Raw genomic sequence first — 23,488 nt, 5'->3', positions numbered from 1 at the left:
GTTCTGTTGACGTCAGGTTTTGCAGTCACGTCCTAAACTTTAAAGACGTAAAATATTGTGCTACGGAAAGATAAGGACATCGTTAATAAAATTAATATTACCCACTGTTAAGAGCATGTGTTCGCTTCACCGCTTAGCGACACGGTTCTCCGGCAATACTGGCTTTGAAGGTGCATATAAACTTATAAGCAACGCACGGGCCACGCGCTTGGGACGGGTCAGTGAGCACATACATATTTTCCCTTCCTGTAGACCGCCTACTCGGTATTATACAAGCACGTTTCTGGAACTACGTTGTCATAGAAACTGGACTAACGTTGCTGTTTCTACGATACAGCTCCTCACTCCACAACACTGATCGATTTGTTCCCCGTATTAACAGTAAAAACGGCCATACTTTTCTCCAAGTAAAAAATTACGTTCTAACTTCCAGCTTCTGTAATTTGTACCAGTATATTCTAGATTGTCGTGCCAGTCAATATTGTTGTGCATGACCTTTTATTTTAAAACAACTTCATAACCTTTCTCTTTACTTGTGTTAGTCAAAACATATTAAAAATCAGCACTTCACCTACTGAATTAGTCAACGAAAACAACACTAAAAATCCACAGTACACCAACTGGATTAATAATTGAAACCACAGCAATACCCCAGTTGGATTGCTTAGTTTCAGCATATTTCCAAAGCACAAGTAGCTATTAAACTGATCTGAACAGAAAGGTTTTAAGGGTAATTTATTTTCATTTGTGTTAATTCTTTTCTAATTAAGAAACATCCATAAAGCTCTGGAAAGGCGAATATCTAGTGGAAACATGTAAACTTACGTTTTTTATTATTATACAATTATAAAACTAATTTAAACATACGTGTCTTTAGTTTATACGTGAACTCCGAGTCATATTTCTCAAAATTCACAAATAATGGGCGCTATTATTTACATCATTAGTACTCTGGTAGCTATGATATATATCTCTAATGTGCTGATTGTAAAGGAGAGAAAAAAAACTGAACCACTCATAGTTGATATTTTCGTTAATAAACTTTCATTAGAATTATTTCTTTGTAATTAAGCACAAACATGCACAATGGATTATCTGTGCTGTGTTCACCACAGGAATCCAACCCAATATTTTAGCGCTAAAAGCCTTTATACCTACTGCTGAATGAGTCATTGTGGGTACGGACAGTATTTGTCACTATACACTAACAAAAGACACAAGGTTTTTTTACTGTGATGATGATTTTAACAATAAATCCTATAAAATCTTTTAAAACTTCATTTGAAGACAAATTAACTAACAAATGATAAATTCTAGTCGTTTTCCTTCTCTGTTTGTTAAAAGATGTAAGTAATAAAAGATGTCATAACTTGAACATCATTTATATCAAACACTGAAAATAACCAAACTAGCAATTAGAAAAGGTTGTGTTTCGGTTTGTAATGTAGTAACTGTCGTAGTCCTTCTTGGACATCCATTATATCATTCGTAAATACTGTTATTAAGGCTTTATATGCATATTTGTAATGATAATACCTCTTTTTCTTTTTATATGTAAGTAAAAGGTAGCGATAAATATGGTTAGGGAACATTGTTTTAACATTTGTTTTAGCCTGACTATTTGGAATAACGCAAGTACATATTCTCACACAAACAGTGTTTGCACTCTGTATATCATTTAGTTTAGTTAAGATAATCGTCCTGTCATTTACCTTGATATTAGAAGCTCATAAACAGCTGTGCGTTATATCATCAAATAGTTTCAAAGCAGTCGGCATGTAAATTAAATGTATTATAACCATAAAATCAGTATGGCTAGAAAACGTTAAGAATTAACATATAAATCAACAAAACATGTACGACTTTAAGGAATTTATTATAATCGAAGTGTTCTTAATAAGGATGGGGGGAGCCCGTCAGCGAGGTGTTTAGGATTCTCGATTTGTAATTCGAGGGTTGTGAGTTCGAGTCCCCATTACACCAAACCTGCTCAGCTTTTCAGTCGTGGGTGCGTTATAATGTGACGGTAAGTCCCACTGTTCGTTGGTAAAAGAGTAGCCCAAGAGTTGGCGGTGGGTGATGATAACTAGCTGCCTTCCCTTTAGTCTTACACTGCTAAATTAGGATCGGCTAGTGCAGGTAGCCATCATGTAGCTCTGCGCGAAATTCAAAACAAACAAAAAAAAGTATAATTTATAAATTTGTATTGGGTTGAGGAATAATTCGTGAATGTTTTTTCAAGTTAAAAAAAAATATTCAGAAATGAAACGCTTTCACAAATTATTTCATGTCATTTTGTAGATAATTTTTTGCTCTAATAGATGGTGTGTTTGATTTTCATATGTCTTTACTTTTTGCTTTCATTTTCAGCTCATTAAATGGAATGTCAAGTGGACAAAATCGAGCGTTTTCGACACCATCTGCTTTTCGCATTTAATTTCTTGCAATTTCGTTTAAAACAATGCATACTATATACCTAGGTATTACATGAAATAAAGTATCATAATAAATGTTTTGGGTGTAATGTGTTCATGCATTGAAGTATTGTATAGTCTTGCATTTAATGCTTGAATGAAATTATTTAAAAACGCTCACGAATTATTCCTCAACCTAATATTTCAAATGTCTCAGGCATATTGTTAACTGTAAAAGATAGGTTTGTTTTGAATTATTAGTTATTATTTATTAGTTACAGTGTTAATAGGCAGTTCAAATTAGCACTATAAATTAGTAATGAACTTAATGAATAACAATAAAAGGGTGTGTCTTTGTGGGGTAGAATGTCATAAATCCACCAAGAAAGAATCTAGACATTTGAAATTTGTTACACATATTAAGTGGGCCCTGAGGGGGTGCAGCTGGGTATTACATATCCACATGCGTCTGCGAATGCGCATGCGTATATTTTTATGAGGCAAGGTAGCAAAAAAAAAAACATAGAAAAGAAGTGATTTCTTATATTACAAATAGAAATCACACACATACACGTACGTGCACATCTTTTTAATGTGGCAAGCTGGCGAAAAATCATTTTGAAAAGAGGTGTTTTTTTAATATAAATACTTGTATAGAAAAGTTATGTGAGTAATGTTATATATATATATATAGGTGACCAAACGAACAGAAGTTAAGTAAAATTAAGATAGAAAAATTTAGTTAGTAGAAAAATGTGAAATTAGCTGGTGTGTGAGTGATTAGCCGAAACAAGTGATTTCTATGGTGTGTTTCACAACTGTGTTGTAACAACAGAAATAATTTTTTTTCTTTACAGTTGGTCTCTAAAGTGACTGAAGCAGCCTGTGTGGACTTGTGATGAAAGAAAGAGACAATTACTTAAAGTTCTGAAGGCAACTATGGTAATCTACAAAATATGTTAACTGAAAACAAAGTCAGAAAAAGTTAAGTTCGTAAAATTGAAGTTAGACTGCGTGTTTCTTAGTTTAGCCATAATGGGTGATATTTTAAAGTGAGTTTCAGAGTTTAACAGAGATGTGAAGAATAATTTGTCTTGTTAAAGGGTGTTCTAAAGTAATTGAACACGTCTGCGTGGATTTCGCCTAAAAGGAGACAATTGTTGAAAGTTCTGGATACAGACTGTGGTAACCCCAAGGAGTAACGTAAGTGAATTATTCACTGACACTATTGTGATAAAAGTAGAGAGACATAATTTGTCTTGTAAACTGGATCCTAAAGTAGTTGAACCAGACTATGTGGACTTTTGACAAGAAAAGATAATTATTTAGAGTTTAGATAAAACTTATATTCTAGTATGTAACGAATTTTTTATTATTTTTAAAAAGTGGATTGTGTGCTGCTCGTTATTGTTCGAATGTATCGCCAACACATCTCAAACACCTACTGTAGAGAAACCCCAATCCACATATATCTAAAACCCACAATGTCATAATGAATAATGCCTGTAGTAATAGCACTCAAATGTGTTGGGGATGTCCCATCTATTAGACAATATTCAAACATTAATACTGAAGTAGACAGTTATCGTATAAAATCATTTAAGGGTATGAAGTTCAATGCTTACACCTACAATGTTTCACTTCCAACTGTCTTTCATCATATGCAGCTACTTGTGAGAAGGCAATTACTCTTAGAGTTCTTAAAATAAAACTTTCTCCCTCCTAGTTTCCGTGGACGTCGATTATGGGAAATACTTTATGAGACATTAGAAGCCATTTACTAACTTTGACAATATAATGTTATTCAAATACACGGGGACGTAAAGATTAAGTGCTGAGCTTGTCTAGGCTTTCCCCTGTTATATTTGAATAAATCTTTAAGAAAAATGGAGGAGGTTGGGTATGTATGGTTTGTTGTTCTCTTTAAAGTTATTTAGTTCCTTTAACCCCTTTCTGTAAAGGCGAAGGGTGGGAGTTTTACTTAGTAGACATTTTTGGGTGACTTCAGTTCTACTTTAAGAACTTTAAGGACAACTGACTTCCCACAACTGACTAACGACAATGAAAGGCAGCAGAAGCTTAAACGTTGCGGGTTTACGTAAACTCTCAGCTTCATACCCTTAATAGATTTTACGGCTTATATTGCTAAAATTCCTGATTATATACAAGCGTTGGGTAGAAACATAGTCCATTGTGTAGTTCTGTGATCAGAAAACACCTATCCGACATTAGTTATATAATCAGGTCAAATATCTAACGTTACAACAGCCTATACTTTGTTTTGGTTATTCTCGATATCTTGTTAGTTACGGTATTTGTTGTGATAATATTTACTGTCCAAAAAACAACATTATTAATAGTCTACTGTACGAGTAAACAACATTATTAACAGTCTACTGTACGAGTAAACAACATTATTAACAGTCTACTGTACGAGTAAACAACATTATTAATAGTCTACTGTACGAGTAAGCAACATTATTAATAGTCTACTGCACGAGTAAGCAACATTATTAGCAGTCTACTGTACGAGTAAGCAACATTATTAGCAGTCTACTGTACGAGTAAGCAACATTATTAGCAGTCTACTGTACGAATAAACAACATTATTAATAGTCTACTGAAACGAGTAAACTACAACATTAACAGTCTACTTTATGCGAAAACAACATTATTAATAATCAACTGTAAGAATAAAGAACATTATTAGCAGTCTTCTGTACGAGTAAACAACCTTATTGTAGATGTCTACTGTACGTGTAACCAACAGTATTAACAATTTACTGTACGAGTAAACAATATTATTAACAATCTACTGTACGAGTAAACAACAGTATTAACAGTTTACTCTACGAGCAAACAACCATATTGTAGATGCCTAGTGTGTGGGTAAAAACAGGCTTTTTGGAAGTGTCTACTATATCGGTAAACAACTATGCTAAGGATAACATTAAGCAAATCATAGCACAAATTTATATACCTCAGTTTCGCTGTCAACATTTTCCACGCCTAAAGTTCGTGAGACAGAAGTAGATCGGATTAGATGATTGGTTGATAAGTTGATTGCTGCGTCTATATCACCTCCATGTTCCATCTTTACTTCATCTTCCTAGAATAAAGATGTCAGAATAGTGAGACATTTCACAGTCCAGGATTAAGATTTATAAAGCAGGTAGAGTAAGGTACATTTTGATAAAACAGCGAATTATTTATTAATAATTTACGCAGAAAACCACCAGAACTGTTTATTGGTTTTAATTTTGTTACTTATGTGGGATACCTCAACCACGATTTGCTGACAATTATTTACAATTTGAAGAATACACCTGTAAATGTTAAATCAGAATCACTTACTTTTCACGTGCTCAGAAATAACCGCTTCATCTACAGTCAACTTACGAATCGTTTCCAAAAAACAGTCGCATATTTCACTTGTTTTTAAAATAGATAGTATTCAAATTTTAGTAAACTACTATTACGAAAAACACGAGATATTGATGTGCAGTAAATATCTGAATATATAAAAAGATATTATTTTGTTATAGCTTGAAAATAAACCGAAACAAAAATAAATTAAAAATAATAAACAGAAAACGCTTCACTAATTAAAAAGATATATATACATATGTACATATAAATATATAGGCATATTTAGTTTTGACCACAAATATCTCAAGGAACTTGAATTACTTTTTAACCAAAGTTTTCAACCTTCACGGAACATTGTTGCTCTCAGTAATACAAAATCGAATACTTGGTTTTGGTTGGGGTTTCGGATCACACTGTAAAACAGCGTTACCTAATTTTGTTTGTTTTGTGGTTATTTCAAATTTGCACAAAGCTACACGAGGGCTATCTGCGCTAGCCGTTCCAAATTTAGCAATTTTAGATTAGAGGAAAGGCAACTAGCCATCACTACCCACCGCCAACTCTTGGGCTACTCTTTTACCAACGAATAGTGGGATTGATCGTCACAATATAACGCCTCCACGGCTGAAAGGGCGAGCATGTTTGGTACGACTGGGATTCGAACCCGCGACTAGTCGAAAGCCTTAATCAACCTGGCCATGCTGGGCCCTACGTTACCTAGATAGACTAGAAGAAAGGCAGCAATGTATTCAACACTCTCTGTTCACAGTGGATATAAACATGGAACTGACTGAATTACACCAGAGATAAACACGGACCTGCTAGAGATTTCAACACATGACTGTAAAATCTCACTGACGAAAATTTCAAATTCTAGATCATTTTATTACGTAAAGTCCTTTTTCATCGATTAACTACTTCATATTTTTCAGTTAAAACGTAATTTTCTTTCCTCCGTTGTATTTGAACCCGTGAGATCCAGCATGGCCACGTGGCGTTCGACTCGTAATCTGAGGGTCATGGGTTCGAATCCCTGTCACACCAAACACGCTCGACTTTCACCCGTTGGGTCATTGTAATGTGGTAGTCAATCGCACTATTCGTTGGTAAAAGAGTGTCCTACAAGTTTACAATGGATGGTGATAACTAGCTATCTTCCCTCTAGCCTTACATTGCCGTAGTAGGGCCAACTAGCGCAGCTAATCCTTGTGGATCTTTGCGCGAATTTCAAAAGAAACAACCAATGAACCTATGAGCTCTGATTGAGTTAAATATTCATGAACACGAACTGGAAGTAAGTTGAATTGGACAAAGGATAGTCAACTATTGCTAACTTCAATGAAAATAGTGTTCCAATCAGTAACCATCCTCTTCAAGAGACGGGCGTTGGATGGTTGTTGTCGTGCCCCGACTTTAAATCTGCATCTTGGGACCGTGAGTACATTATAAAAGTTATACTCAACTCCATTTTTTCGAATGGGGAAGTCCTAAAGTTGGCGGTTGGTGTTGTTAACTAGCTGCTTTTCCTGTGGTCTGTTAGTTGTTCATTAGGGATTACATTGCGTAGATAAACTTGTAGCTTTGCGCGGAATTCTAAAACAAACCAGTCAGTTAAGATAAGAAACTGCGTGTCTACTCTTACGTGTTAATTCAACTGCTTGTAGGTAGAATTAACAGCTATCTTGATGTCGTACGTTTATACAGGGCAAACCAAGTAATTATACAGTTGAAGTCCGTGTTGGCAGATGGATTAAATTTGGCACTAATGTTTTCTCATTTAATTGCTCGTGATGTCTTTATGCAAATACAAATGTTTATAAAAAATGTTATCTTTGTTTCGTAGGGAACACTGAATGGTCATGTCAACGTTGACAGGTTTGAACTTTACGTTGGTCAGACTGATTTATTCTGATGAACAATGAGTCTTGTTTTATCGGATTTAACAAAGAACGATAAGTTTTTAAAGTTTTGTTTTTTAAAACACTACAACTTTGTTTCAGAGAAGGTCTAAATCACGTGAATACACGCATATCCTTTAAATAACCAGTGAGCCGTGATGTTTTTGTAGTTACTATAGTTACGATACGGTGAAACATATTACGTATTCTACAGTTACCATGTATATGATATAATGAAAACAATTCATATATGATTTAACAATAATTAAAAAAAACACCTTACAGTTGCCATGTAAACGATATACTAGAAATGTTATATGTACCGTATAAACGATAAATTTGGAACATTATATATATCTTACAGCCAACATACGAGGGCTGTTCCACTGTGTCGGTATTTGGGTATTGATGTTAAATACCCAGGAGGGTCAGGTACACTTGACCTCTTCCTCCCTCCCGAACGATTATAGCGTCTGTCTTTAGGTCTTTAGGGTTTTTTTGTTGTTTTTTTTAGCTTTGGGCCAGAGTAAAAGTATAACATCATACTCAGGCCCATTTCAGGGCACAGTCCATGCATGGACGAACAAGAAGTTTTTTGGTTTTTTTTTCCTTTTATTATTTCTCTTGTGTTTTTTCTTCATTTTTTATTTTTTTATTTTCATATATATATATTTTTGTATTTTTCTCCTTTTTCTTCATAGAGAGAATGCTACTACTACTTGTAGTAACACACACACACACACACACAAAAAGTAATAATAATAATTATTATTCAATACTTGAATAAGAATTCAATAAGAGAGAAAAAAAGTAATAATGATTAAAAAAAAGAAAAATAATAATTATAATAATAAAAAAAGAAACAAGGACTAAGTGTCTAGTGCATAGTGGCCAGCTTGTGTCACATTTCTTAAATATATGTTAAAAGGGGAGATGTTTTTAGGACTATTTACATCATGTACGTGATATTTGTCGAGATCACACATTAAGTCATTTTTATGCCAATTCTTATTGAAATATTTTAGAGAATTATGCAAGAGTCTTTCAGATATTGTGTCTATGTTTGCATACTTGTGCATGAATGTGGTTGAGGTGCTACGTGGTATTTTATATGCTGAAGTTAGTACTGAATTTTGTATACGTTGAAGTTTCTGTACATGTGTGGGTGCTATGTTAATCCAGGCAGGTGATGCATATTCTATTGTTGGTCTAATGTACGTTTTGTAGATTTTAAGTATGTTGTCTGGTGATGTTTCTTGGATTTTACCTGAAAGACTTCTTGCATAGTTTGCTCTTTTCCAGATTCGTATCAGTATATTTTTAATATGTGGTAACCACGTTAATTTTGAATCATAGGTTAGACCTAGAAATTTAGCAGAAGTAGCAGTCAGTAAAAGTGATCCATTCATATAGAGTTTTGGTGGATCTTTTTTCAGCTTATTCAGTCTGCTGAATAATACGACTTGGGTTTTTGGAATATTGATTTTGATTCTGTATTTCTGGCAGTATTCTTCGATGTTATTTAGGACTGGTTGTAGGTTCGTTGCTGCTATTGACGGAGTGGGGGCACTTTTCCAGACTGCTACATCGTCAGCGAACTGTGATGCATAACCTAAATTTAGGTCCAACCGAGGCATATTACTCACGTACATGATAAATAATATAGGGCTAACAACCCATCCCTGCGGGACTCCTGCTTCGGGTGAAAAGGACCCTGAGTGGGCCCCATTTACATTTACTTTACACATTCTGTTTCCAGGAAGTTGGACAGCCAGCGAATAGTTTCCTGGGGTAATGCCATTTCAAGTAATCTATGACGTAAACCATTATGCCACACTGTGTCAAAAGCTTTCTCAATGTCGAGAAAGCAAGCTACAGTGCATTCGTTTTTGTTGAAGCTGTCGGTAATTGATTCTGTAAGTCGAATCAGGTGGTCTGTAGTTTGGCGGTTTTTTCGAAATCCGTTTTGAATTTCTGGTAATTTTGAATTTTCTTCTAAGTAAACTGACAGACGATTACTAATTATCCTCTCTAATACTTTGCCAATACAACTGGTTAAGCTAATCGGGCGGTAGTTGTTTGGTTTATTCGCTGGCTTTCCTTCTTTCTGGAACATTAAAATTATTGCTTCCTTCCAAGAAACGGGGATATATCCTGCTGATAGTGAGAGATTAAATAACGCTGTTAGGTGTTCATATAATCTCTGAGTGCCTTGTTTTAGGAGGATAGCTTGAATACCATCTTCTCCAGGGGCTTTGTTTTTTGTGTTGTTAATAGCAGTTACGACTTCTGTTACAGTGATATATTTTATCAGTTGATGAGTGCTCCAGTCTTTTGTTTTTCTTGGTGTGTAATAGTGTTGACTGGAAATTTAGGTGTAAAAATGCTTCTATTTTGATCAATAAAGTTGGTGACTGTATTATAAAAGTATTTGTTCATGCCTGGTTCATGATGTGTCTTGAACGTGTTTTCTAGGTGTTTGTTAAATATCTCGGCTTTTTATGTGTTAGTGTATGCTGTTTCTCCATCCAGTTCCAGTGGTGGATATACTGTGTTTGTTGTTCCTGTATAAACCAACAACGATTGAAACCACACTGACATCTGCCATAACTTCCACTTTCTCGGAAATAATGGCAGAATATACAAACCCTACAAACACCAACAGTCTCACAGACATAATAGTTAAAATCATATTGAAAAACATACACAAGTTCTTGCCGCAAATTTTAACCTCCATCATAAACTCTACTAAACATGGATAACTTCACAGTCCTACACATCAATATCCAGGGTGCTCTTGCTTCCAAGAAACATGAGATTGAAGATACAACAAACTCCATAAAACCTGATGTAATTATAATTAGTGAAACTCTCCTATATAACTACCATCGATTCAAATTAAACGGCTACTCCATTATTAGACATGACAGGAAGGATAATAGAGATCCAAACAGAGGTATTTTATTATTGTATAAGACTGAACTTATAGTTCAGGAACTTAGTATCACTTCCAGTAATGAATCAATAATGATTAATGTAAAAAACGTAAAATCATACAGACGTTACTGTGGCGGGCATCTACTGCTCGCCTAGTACAGTGTTAGATGTAAATCTATTGAATATATTGTATAATAGCAATTCTAATCTTATTATTATCGGCGACCTAAACAGTAAACGTATAGCATTCAACTGTCGAAGTACAAACGCAAATGGCAATTTACTTTTTTCAATTTCTGGATGAATCAAACATGACTTTATTAAATGATGCAACACCAACACATATTTCGTACGCACACGGCACCAGCGAAATACTGGACCTATGCCTGTGTTCGTCAAATATGAGTCGCAAATTCGTAAATTTTCATGTTGGTCACGATTTGGATAGTGACCACCTCCCAGTTTGGTGTATCTTCAATCTCACCCCCCACTTAAATAAAATCATAGTTAAAGACCAACTGAACTACAAAAAAAGCTAATTGGCCAGTTTTCCAAACTATATTAAATGAAACCTTACCTCCAGAAGTACTACATATTGCCGCGGACGCATCAGATATAGATGCATACTGTCATATCATCTCTGAGTGTCTAAAACATGCAGCCAACAGTTCGATACCGAAACAAAAACACTTCACAACAACTCATTCATGGCAATCACATAAAGACATAATACACTTAATTAAAGACAGACGTATACTCCGCAGACAGTACATTCAAAATCGCAACCCCACACTTAAAACACAGATAAACACAATAAGGAATAAAATACGAAACTTAATCAGACAACAAAAACAAGAAAACTGGGACACCTTCTGTTCCGATCTAAATCACAAAACTGATCCTAAACAATTCTGGACACACTTGAAAAGATTTACAAATACGAGGGCTGTTCAAAAAATACGCGGACTGTTTGAATTGCGCGGCTCCAGTTGGTTCCAGGGGAATCCGCTTGGTGTCGCTAGGTTCGCACAGATCAGCTAATTACGACGCCATTTCCCGATTGCAGATATCTTCATTTGTGTATTAGCTACGCGATTTTAAGTGAAGTGCGATTTTTTCGTTTGGAGGATTTCAGAATGAATGACCTGAAGGAGCAACGACTTGCTGTGAAATTTTGTGTTAAACTTGGAAAATCTGCGACTGAAACTTTTGCTATGCTTAACACGGCTTACGGTGATGTTGCTATGAAGTGTACGGCATGTTTCAAGTGGCATGAACGTTTTAAGGATGGTCGACAGTCCATTGAAGATGATGAGCGTCCTGGACGTCCTTCCACGTCAACTGACGACCCACACGTCGACAAAATCAACACCCTGGTGCGGGCAAATCGACGTTTGACTGTCAGGAAGCTTGCTGAAGAGTGTGGGATATCAGTTGGATCTTGTTACGAGATTTTGACCGAAAAATTGAAGATGCACCGCGTTGCTTCAAAATTCAACCCTCAGAACTCGTGAGTTTTTGGCCAAACACTCGATCACTGTTCTTTCCCCCTCCCCTACTCACCTGACCTTGCTCCTTGCGAGTTTTTCTTGTTCCCCAAACTCAAAAGACTCTTGAAAGGAAGAATATTTGAGACGATTCCCGAGATTAAGGCAAATGCGACGAAGGAGCTGGAGGACATTACAAAAGAAGCGTACCAGGACTGTTTCAACAAGTGGAAACACCGATGGGATAAGTGTGTGCGTTGGGGAGGAGAGTACTTTGAAGGGGTCCCAGACCTGTAACTTCTAAATAAAGCACATTTTGTTTTATGACGTCAGTCCGCGTATTTTTTGAGCAGACCTCGTATACACGACATACTGGAAATGTTATAAGCACATTACAGTTACCATATGAACAGTACAATGAAAACATATTACATATTTAAAGTCACCATAGAAATGATAGAATTTTTAAAAAATTAAACATATTTAGTTAACCAAAGAGCCTCCAGTGTACAATTTTAAACCTTACAATTTACAAATGATCATTTTTTTTTTAATCTCGTTCTTTTCTTTAAAAAAAAGTTTTTGACGTGGGTGAAATTGAGCAAGAAGAAACACGGTGGTCAACAGAGGATTGGCTGATTATAAAATTTTGAGTTGACTGACACTCAGATACTCACCACTGAATTTTTTATTTTTAGTTTTTTTCATGAACTATACGATCATGCCGACTACTTCTGGTACACTAAGTTTCATGCATAAACAACTTGAAATAAAATTATTTTGGTAGAAGAAATTCACCATGTGTGGAATTTATAACCTTGTCTTCGAGTAATCTAAACAGCTTAGATGGTTTAGTTATGGTATTGTCATTAGGAGTTTTGGTGTCGCTGTTCTTTTATACAATTTATCAACCAACTGACTAATTAGTGTGATATATTATCGTCAATTAGCTGCATTCTGCACCTAAAATATAGAAGTTATCATAGAATAATCTCAATTTATTCCAGGGGATCAAGAACATAAAGGTTCAAAGAGAAATGGAAGCAACGATGGGAAATTATCCCTCCTTTTTTTGCTTGAAACTTGCGCACTTGTGATGTATAGCTATATGAAGTATATATTTTATAAATGTAGGATTTATCCCACACACTACAACATTTAAAATTCAAAAACACCAAAACTGGATAGAAATGCATAAGTTAAAAAAACAAGGTTTCGTCACTGTCTGTTTACAGCAGATATTCAGCACAGTTGGTGACGTCTGCCATATAACCTTGAGCTAGTAAAAATATGAACCTACCTACTCCTTGTGTTTTATTTATTAAAGGTTTTCATTTCTTTATTAAAATGGCTTCGTTTATTTTACGTTCATTAATATCAGGTTATCAACAAATAATTTTATTTTTATTTATTTATTTTTATTACAATGTTCTGTATCTTTAAAATGTTAGTATACATGTCGTTAGTTCATCACAAATCTCAAATAAAAATGATTATCAAAACATTATTAGCTATTGCTAAAACTAATTGCATTTTAAAGAAAGATGTTCAATGAAGTTCATTATCTGAAAAATATGGTGGCGAAGAGAATGATTATTCTATTAGTATGGTTAAAACTACATAAAAACTTATAAATTGACATAAAAAGGAAACAGCATTCGGATAATATGGTTTATTGAGTAATTCCTTATGTACCTGGCCTACGAAATACGATAAAAAGATTTCGAAAGAAATACGAAGGATCTATACGTTTCTAGTTGTAGGAAAAAATCTGTATTTATACCAGGATATAAAGATGAATACAGTCTTTAAAAACAGAATTAAACCAACTACTATTGAGAAAGTAGTTTATAGTGTAGAATGTCCGGACTGTAATAACCTCCATATAGGAGAGACTGGAATAATTTTAAGTATTAGAATAACAGAAGACGGACATGCTCTGTCATGTGTTTACCACTATTTTCAAGATAAAGAATATTGTAATAAAAATATAAAAAAAATATTTGTCAAGAACTTAATATTAATAAGCGTAAAATAAAAGAAGTCATTTTAATAAAGGAATACAAACCTTTAAAAATGAAACAGAAAGAGTAGGTTTATATTTTTGCTAGTTCAAGATTATGTAGTTGACGTCACCAACTGGGAATACTTAAGTGTCACGTACGATTGTGCTGAATACCTGATGATGTCATGTTAACAGTGGTGGAACGTTGTTTTTAAATGATGCATTTCTAACCAATTTTAACTGTTTTGAATTTAAAGTTTTGTATATATATTATATTCTAATGCAAGATCATAGCCAATATTTCGAGTTTCCTTTTGGGGTAATATATCTAAAGATATCCTCTTCCCCTCAACAAAATGTTGCATTCCAGAATTTCATGTAGTTTATACTTAACATTTAGGGTAATTCCCCTCTGTGGAAAAAAAAACGAACTTTCCTTTTTCTTTCTCTCTTTTTTTTGTCGGGGCAGAAGAAATTGTGTATTTCTATAATAGTCCCCCCGCTGGTACAACGGTAAGTCTACGGATTTACAACAGCTAAAATCAGGGGTTCGATTCCCCTCGGTGGACTCAGCAGATAGCCCAATGTGGCTTTGCTATTAGAAGAAAAGCACAATTTTATAATAAATTTATATATTTATACCTCATTATTCATGTAAGCGTTATATTTTAATTTATATATATATAATGTTATATCTAATAATATGTTACGTCGAGTATTTATTTATAACTAAAAGTTTTAATTTCTGCTATCAGATTTTAATGTCCTTATTTGTTAGTAGTCTGAAATTATAACCAGACTACAATCAAGAATTCTGAGTTGAAATATCAATGTGTACATATTTTGTAAAATCTAGAAAAGGAATTTTTGGGAAAAACCTGACCATCTAACTCACGTAATGACCAAACGTTAAGTATCAATGGCGGTATAACCGCCAACAAACTTTTATTATACAATCACGGAAGATGTTAATTGATCGAAACGTTTGTGACTTATGCTGTTGTAAAACAAAGTAAAGTTTATCCATCAAGGTCTTGGGTATTAATATATCTGTACGTATGTGTGTTTGTCCAGCAAGGTCTTGGGTATTAATATATCTGTACGTATGTATGTTTGACCAGCAAGGTCTTGGGTATTAACATATCTGTGCATATGTATGATTATCCAGTCAGACCTTTGGCACCTATATATCAGCATGTATGTATGTTTATCCAGCCAGGCTTTGCGTACTAATATATATATGTATATTTATTCCAGCTAGGTGTTGGGTACTAATATATCTATACGTATGTGTGTTTGTTTCAGCCATATCTTGGGTGTTAACATATCTGTACGTATAGATAATGTTTGTTCCAGCCCAGTCTTGGATACTACTATATCTGGAAGTATGTATGTTTTGATGTATGTCCATCCTTCTTCTCTTTCATCATTATATTTCTTCGGGCATTTGACAAAATACAAGGAATAAACGTATTTCACGATATTAGGTGGTTTTAGCCTCCGTAGTTGTAATGTATTTGAGTCTGCACAACAACTAATATTCTGTGATTGGTTCGTCTCAACACGTTAGGTGCTGTTTGATAAATATCCTACTCACGGACAACTGTAGCCAATAGATTTGCCTGGTTATAAACAACGCACTTGCCTTGATGTTTCTTCTTTTTAGGGTTTTGTAGCAGAAACCCATTCACCGCCCCAAAATAAGATAAAACCAGTCGTTCATCCTCGTGAAGATACTCGGGTTTACTTTAATTTCAAAATTCAAAATTACTGGGTGCATAAAAAACAGTATGTAACCACGTTCATTTATAACAAATAAAACAGAAAAATCGAGGGCTTTGGGAAAACAACTAAATAAATCATTAGACAGTGTAGACTGCCATTTGTATGCCTGTCCAAACAACCCATTGGAAATTAACAATGCATACACACACACACACACACACACATGCATACATACATATATACTATAAATAACGCTTTACCGTGTTACTCACCCATAATCACGCTAGTAAGTGAGATATTAGTTGCTCTCTTATCAACTAACCAATACTAATAGCTCAGGAACGTCTTTGAAGTGGCCTTGTACTTTACCTCTAACTGATAAGTAATATATATTTATCGAATCATAGCTTGGCTTCGTGTTATTTTTTGCTACAATTAAGCTGTTTCTAGCGACAAGTCCTATATACTAATTTTTATCAATTCATTTTTACTAACTGTACAGAAATGTTTCTTACATGTCCTTGACCTTTAACATTTCAGTCTACAAGTAACGTGTATCGAATGATAAATTGGCTTCATGCTGTTCTCAGCGACAAGACCTATACTCATCTCGAACGATTCATTTTCACTAATCATACAGAAATTAATTTCTTGTAACCTTGAACTTTGACTCTGTAAACTTTTATAATTCATAATAACTTGTTTCTAAAATAAAGATCCCAAGTGTGACAACTCTGTCTAGCATCAACGATGTATTCTTGAAATACTGCTAATTTCGCAAACGTTTTAAGTTAGATGTGTGTGTGTGTGTCCCTAGGATGACTAAGATGAGTTCCACTGACACTAATTTTAAACGAACAGTTGGAGTTTGAGTAAACAAAAAGTGAACCTTTATGGTGTCATACTGGGAGGATTAAAACTTGATTTGAGGATAACTAGTTGAATACACACCTTCCTCTAGAAACCTGCCACAAACACTGTAGTTTTACAGTACACGAATATGTATACATTCCATTACAACTTTGCTCAAAAGCATAAACTGGACTGTTACAGTAGTTAATTGCACATACATTTCTCTAGAAACATAACACAAATGTGCACAACGGAATGTTACAGTTATAAAATACAACACATTCCTCGATCATTTTGCTCACAATCATACATTTAAATGTTACTGCACTTAAGCACACAAACATTCCTCTAGAAACTGGCCACAAAGCACACATGAAAGTGATACAGTAGAATAATACACACACATTGTTATAGAAATTTGCTCAAAAGCACAAACTTAAGTGTTATTTCAGTTGAATGCACACATATTTCTCTAGAAAAATGCCCAGAAGCACACAGTGGAGTGTTACAGTAATTGAATCCACAAACACTCCTCTAGAACTTTCCTCAAAACGTGTGAGTGTGTGTGTGTGTTTCCATATAGCAAAGCCTCATCGGACTATCTGCTGAGTCCACCGAGGGGAATCTTCAAAACGTACACTGTAGTGTTCAGTAGATCGATACACATGTATTCCCCTAAAATCTTGCAAAAAAGAAAACAGTAGAACGTTGCAGTAGTCGAAACAACAGACAGTTCTCTTGATCTTGTCCAAAATTACACACAGGATCGTCACAGTAGTTCGATACACACATTCCTCTTGAAACTTGCCCCAAATCATACATTCTGGTGTGTTACAGTAATTGAATACGAACACATTCCTCTAGAAGATTGCCTACCCAATAGCCAATACTGTTGTATTACAGCAGTTGAATACACACATATTCCTCAAGAAACTTATCCAAAAGAACACACTGGAGCGCTACAGCAATTAAATGCACAAACACCCCTCTAGAAATTGCCCAAATGCATATTCTGGAATGTTACAATAATTTGGTACACAGATATTACACTAGAAACTTGCTCAAAAATTTACATCGGAGTGTTATAACAGTTAAATACACAGTTTTCTCTAGAAACTTGCCCAAAAGGACGTACTGGATTGTTACTCTTCTATTGCTGTGTTGAAATTACAATGGACATTGTTGAATATCACCATATTAAAAGTAACCATAGATGCTATAATCTGTATAAATATATGTGTGTGTATGAATTTGTTGAAGTTGTCGTATGTACTCTGATATAAGTGTATTAAAGCTAATAATTATTATATGTTAACCACCGAAATATAAATTTATATTACTTGTCCTAAATGTATGACTTTAAGTAGTGTTTACTAACCTGAGTCATAGAAAGATAATTTTATTATGTAAATTTTTTTCTGGATATAAGGTTAAACAACCACTCACTTGATTTATAGATGGTTCATTTCCATTATGCTGCTTGTTCAGGAGGAGGTCAAGGTCATGGACATTGAACTGGTTTTTATAGAATCCAGTTACACTTTGGATGACCGTCTCTCTACTTCGTGGGGTGTCAGGAAATGACTGACCGCTGGTTAACTCCGAGAAAGATCTCATGACTTAGTCCTAAAACCTTAATAATCTCCTATTAACTGAAACAGATTGAAGACGATGACGTTGATAGTAGTTTCATAGTTGGTGGTCAGTTGGAGCTTTACATTCAATTCTTCGTGAAAGAAAAATATGCTTTCAACTACCCATTGGCCATTAAAATGCAATATAAGCTTATGACTTCAAGCAACCCTTCTCAGTAACACGTGGGTAGCCCATCACGATTTGCCAAGATCTTCTGAATGGTACTTATTAGCCTCGTCCTCTAAGTTGTCCAATTGAATTCAGTAAGAGAGTGCTAATTAATCAAAATAGCTAAGTGTTGTAACACGTGGTGAAGGTCACCATTGCCTAGATCAAGTTTAAAACAAACTACCAGACGTAGCGTAAACATCATGTCCTTGCTGACAGAAGTACGTGGTACCCTGTCGTACTTAACAGAGTTTTATCAAACCATAAATATTGCACCTTTTTCTCAACCTTGTTTCCAAATGTTCCCTTTTAAAACATTTTGCTAGACTACTTATTTACTGATTTCTAATGACTTTCATGGTTAAGAATATTATAACACCAAACAGCAGACGATAAATAGCACATAAATTGAGTAATTTCACTCAGACTTCTTGGTCAGTTGTTTACAGGTGTGATAACAGAAGCATCTATAAAACCACCCAGTTTGTTGAAGTACTGGGATTCCATTAATATACAACTGAACGAGTTGTTCATTTGACGGTTAAGTACGACGCTTTAACCTTGGTTGGTTGGTTGATTTAGTGTTTTATGGCACAAAGCAGGATCTAGAGAAAAGGTTGTTGAACTCCACGAGCAAACTGTGCTAATTGTCTCTAGCTTTGAAGGAAGTCAGCTAATCAACAACACCCGTCGTCAACACTTGCATTTCTTTAATCTAATATAACTGTTTTTTTGTTTTTCAGCCAATAAACTTAAAATTCGGAATGTTTATTTTATAATCGATAAAAAAAATGGTTCTTTGAATCTGAAAGTGAACTTCGGACAGACAGAAGATGTGGTGAGGGTTTTCTCATAAAAGTGACGTGTGCAGGAACATCTTCCATGGTGGTATTTTTTCAGTTTTGTTTCCTGTCCTAAAGATTTTATACTCCTATAATCAAATCTTTTTTTTTTTTACAACTCTCATACGGTTGAACTAATGATAGCTATAGTACAACAGTTACACACAGCACAACAGTTCGACCTAATGACAGTTTTACTACAACAGTTACACAGCACATCTCTGTGTAATAACAATTTAACGGTTACTTTTGTAATATGAGCCTTAACGTTCTTGTTTTCAAATTTACGTCAACGTGATATAAAAACAACCAAATGAGTTCCACTTTTTAATCACAATCTGACTTCCCTTTATAATACTAACCCTTAACCTATTATATTCTACTCATTAAGATTTCAGTTTCATTTATTTTCTTTACTAATGTTTCAGTTCCAGTTATTTTCTCTATTAACATCTGGGTTCTAGTTATTTTCTTTACTAACATCCTGGTTCCTTATTCTAGTTATTAACGTCTCATTTCTGGTAATTCTCTTTATTAAATCTCAGTCCCATTTATTCTCCTTAGTATCACCTCAGTTCCAATTATTCTTGACATCATCAGTTCAGTTCCATTTATTTATTTGTCCACATAGGCAATCCTAGTGAGCGGAAGAGACAGTGGAAAACAAAATATTTAGGAAATAATAATCGCGATAGTTTAAAGGAAAGTTTACATAAAGTCCTGTGCTGTCTTCTGTATAATTACCAGTCAGAGTTTTACAGCAGCAGCAAATTACATTTACGCTGTGTATAGAAGGAAACAAAGACCAATTCCTTTCCTGCACATGAACTACCTGAACGTGTTTGGATAATTATGATTTCAGTTGGTAGTGCCATCTAGTTATATGTTCGCGTACCATCAACTATTCAACAAAAATATTTCTATACAGATCACTGTTTTGTAGTCAGTGTACGTAGAGCTGTAATGTAAAACGTAGTTAATGTTTGAACGACAGATTCCAAAAATATACATCAAACGTTAGAACATATAGAAGCCTCTATACTAAGCACCAAAAAGTTGAACTAAATTACGAAATAGGTGTAAGGATACAGCTAAATACACACTGGACATGGGTTAATAACTGGGCCACACTGTTTGAGGCAGGGCACAGAGTAATACTGGACCACAGTGGTTGAGACAAGGTATGGATAAGTAACTGAATCAACTTGTTACGTCAGGAATATTTTGCAGTAGAAATTGCGCTGTAGAACTGTTGTCAAAATTAAATAATTGCTTTTCAAAACAGCAGGTTTCCCAGTAGGATAAACCTCAAATCCGTGGCTCGATTCTCCACAATAGACACAACAGATAACCCAGCGTGGCTAAAACAAACCAAAATAGCGCCCTTAACATCAACATATGTCCATTCCCTTAACTTGACTTTATATACTTGTGTTTCAGGTTTTGTATTCTATAGATAATATTTTATTCAAAAAATATAGATTTTTATCAGATGCACACTGTGATTGTGTATCCTATACGTGAAGTTTGTTACGAGTCCTAAAAACAAGTCATACAACTCACTTTACAATAATGTGAACTCGATACTTAACAATCTCGTACCTATAAACACTTTATAATTCAAATGTTTAATTTTCTGTTCTTATCCTCAACATATACTGTGCATATTTATCTAGTGAAAACATTATTTTGATGCAATACATTAACAGTAGTCTAACCTTGAAGCTACATTTTTAAACGGCTTTCTTAATTAAACTAACTGCCATCTGTGATCAGTTTCCATAGCAACGCCTACTCTTACGTCCCTACTTCTTCAAGAGCAAACAGAATTTTGCGGACAAAGTAAACAAAGTTTCAACGAACCCACTGTTTTCTCTGTTGCATTTATTTTTCTTCCTCTCGTTGCACAAACAGCATGGTAAACATTACGCGAACTTCAAGTAGGCCTACTTAAAACTAGAATAATCCGAACCATTCGACACCAGACCGTTTCCACGGTAACCAAGCCAGATTAAAATAAGTGTAATATTAAACAAAGTTATCTTTATAACGTGCTGCGCTCTACAAGTTATATCATTCTTATTAATTGGCATGGCGTTTAATACCAGCTATAATCAAGAACAGATAAAAATATATACGGTGTTAATTTATCATTTATTCTCAAGTTAGCATTATCATCTGGGGTTCGCGTTATAATACATTATGTTTGGTTTAGTTTGAATTTCACGCAATGCCACACGAGGACCATCTAATTTAGCGCTGAAAGATTAGAGGAAAGGCAACTAGCTAGTCATCACCATCCAATTAATAATAGTATTGACCGTAAAATTATAACATCACCATGGCTGAAAGGGCGAGCATTTTCGATAACAGTGACTCGAACTCATGATCTTCAGATTGCAATTAAGGCGCTTTAAATCAACTACAAAGCCATGCCAGGCTCAATACGTGATGTGTACGTAAGCATCACAGAGAATTAGTCTAGAGTCGATGTTTAACACCCTAGATCCAGTCCTATAATGAGCATATGTTCTGTACAAACATTGAAAACAGCGTAACTTTAGGGCATTACAGAGATATTGATCTAGAGTCGATGTTTAATATTGATTAAATGCCACGTAAAAAAACACACAAAAAACTCCACCCTACAACCAGATGCCAGCCAATCATCGAATCAAAATGAATCTAATATAACAGTCTGTAAACATTGTTCAACGAATTTTAATTGGATATTTTTGGTTGGGGGGTTATTGGGTTCTAGCGGGAAACACAAAATTTGTTAGCCTCAGTAATACTTATTTCAGCAGCAAATTATTTTTCACTTACAAATCTGTCACTTTCGTAAACAGTCAAAATTAACTTTCAAACGGAACTGTTGGTTTTAGCTTTCATCATCTGCTGGTTGTTGCCATGGTAACTGAGAAAATTAATATCAACTTCCGATCAGAGCAAGCTACACCATTTAAATCAAAACTAAAAATCAATCTGGTAATCGGTATAACTAATTAGATATACTGTTATTGTGTTCTTGCTTATAGAGATTAAAATGCATTGTTTTTTCAGTTGGATGCCCTCACTCTTAGTGATATTTTCGGCTGTAATCTCAGTATATATATATATATATATACTGTTAATGAGCATTGTTATAATTATTATGACAATATCTCCTTTCACATATATTACCATGGTAACTATGCACCGTTAAACTTAATTATGGTTATAGTAAACATAATATAGTTAATAATGTAGACCTGAGAATGTCAGGTGCATTTTGACATCTTCCCCACTTCTTGGATGTTAATTTAGTCTGAGGCTTGTAGTTTCTTTACTTAATTTTCCATTCATCTTGTCCTTTTCAGGGCCATGCCAATGAATGTTAAGTTATTTTACATTTCTCCTTCATCGTGATTTAGGCCCACATGGACCTGGGAGAGTCAGGTACAAGTTTGAGGGCGTTGATTTTACAAAAGTATATAGTTTGAATTCAATACCCTTGTCGGGGCCATGTCTATTCATTTACAACGTTCATCATTTACTCTGGTCCCCCGCTGGTACAGCGGTATGTCTACGGATTTACAACCCTAAAATCATGAGTTCGATTTCCCTCAGTAGATTCAGCAGATAGCCCAATGTGGCTTTGCTATAAGAAAACACACACACACATTCACTCTGAGATAAACTCTCTATTAGTAGTCAGTCTGTTGCTTCATTTGGTAGTTTACACAAAATGCATTCACACAAATACCCTACTAATACACCATTTTATAATGTTATTAGGTAAGAGGTACACTACATGACCAAGAGTATGTGAAAACCCGACTATCACACCCATATGTGCTTGTTGAACACCTCATTCTAAAATCATGGGAATTAATATGACATCAGTTCCTGACCTCACTAATGCTCTTGTGGCTGAATAGGAGCGAATCCATGTTCCAAAATCTAGTGAAAAGCGTGACTCGCAGTCGGCGTTCCAATTCATTTCAAAGGTGTTCGATAGGGTTGAGATCAGGGGTCTGTGCAGACCAGTCAAGTTTTTCCACATCAACCTTGACAAACCATGTCTTTATGACCTCGCTTTGTGCACGGGGACATTGTCATGCTGAAACAAAAATGGGCCTTTCCCAAACTCTTGCCACAAAGTTGGAAACACAAT

At 34.8% G+C, this 23,488-nt stretch overlaps 1 protein-coding gene and 1 long non-coding RNA gene across 9 annotated transcripts in view; one reads left to right on the top strand and one right to left on the bottom strand.

Annotated features, from left to right (window-relative positions):
* LOC143239938 (uncharacterized) overlaps window positions 1–23,488 on the top strand; it is a 106,786-nt gene that overhangs the window by 36,763 nt on the left and 46,535 nt on the right. For both annotated transcript variants that reach the window (XR_013021445.1, XR_013021444.1), the window contains exon 2: window positions 3,272–3,617. This is a non-coding gene — a long non-coding RNA (uncharacterized LOC143239938). The remainder of the gene's footprint in view (window positions 1–3,271; window positions 3,618–23,488) is intronic.
* LOC143239937 (forkhead box protein P4-like) overlaps window positions 1–23,488 on the bottom strand; it is a 79,663-nt gene that overhangs the window by 33,953 nt on the left and 22,222 nt on the right. For 4 of the 7 annotated variants that reach the window (XM_076481610.1, XM_076481611.1, XM_076481607.1 and 1 more), the window contains exon 2: window positions 5,395–5,523. In XM_076481610.1, the coding sequence (XP_076337725.1) occupies window positions 5,395–5,523 (129 nt within the window). Of the gene's footprint in view, window positions 1–5,394; window positions 5,524–18,133; window positions 19,405–23,488 lie in introns of all 7 variants that reach the window. The other 3 variants (XR_013021442.1, XM_076481605.1, XM_076481606.1) reach the window with 1 other exon arrangement.

Source organism: Tachypleus tridentatus, chromosome 13, assembly GCF_004210375.1.
Source record: "Tachypleus tridentatus isolate NWPU-2018 chromosome 13, ASM421037v1, whole genome shotgun sequence".
Classification (NCBI taxonomy): Eukaryota; Metazoa; Arthropoda; class Merostomata; order Xiphosura; family Limulidae; genus Tachypleus; species Tachypleus tridentatus.
The sequence above is the reverse complement of the archived record's forward strand: the minus strand, read 5'-3'. Positions and strand labels throughout refer to the sequence as shown.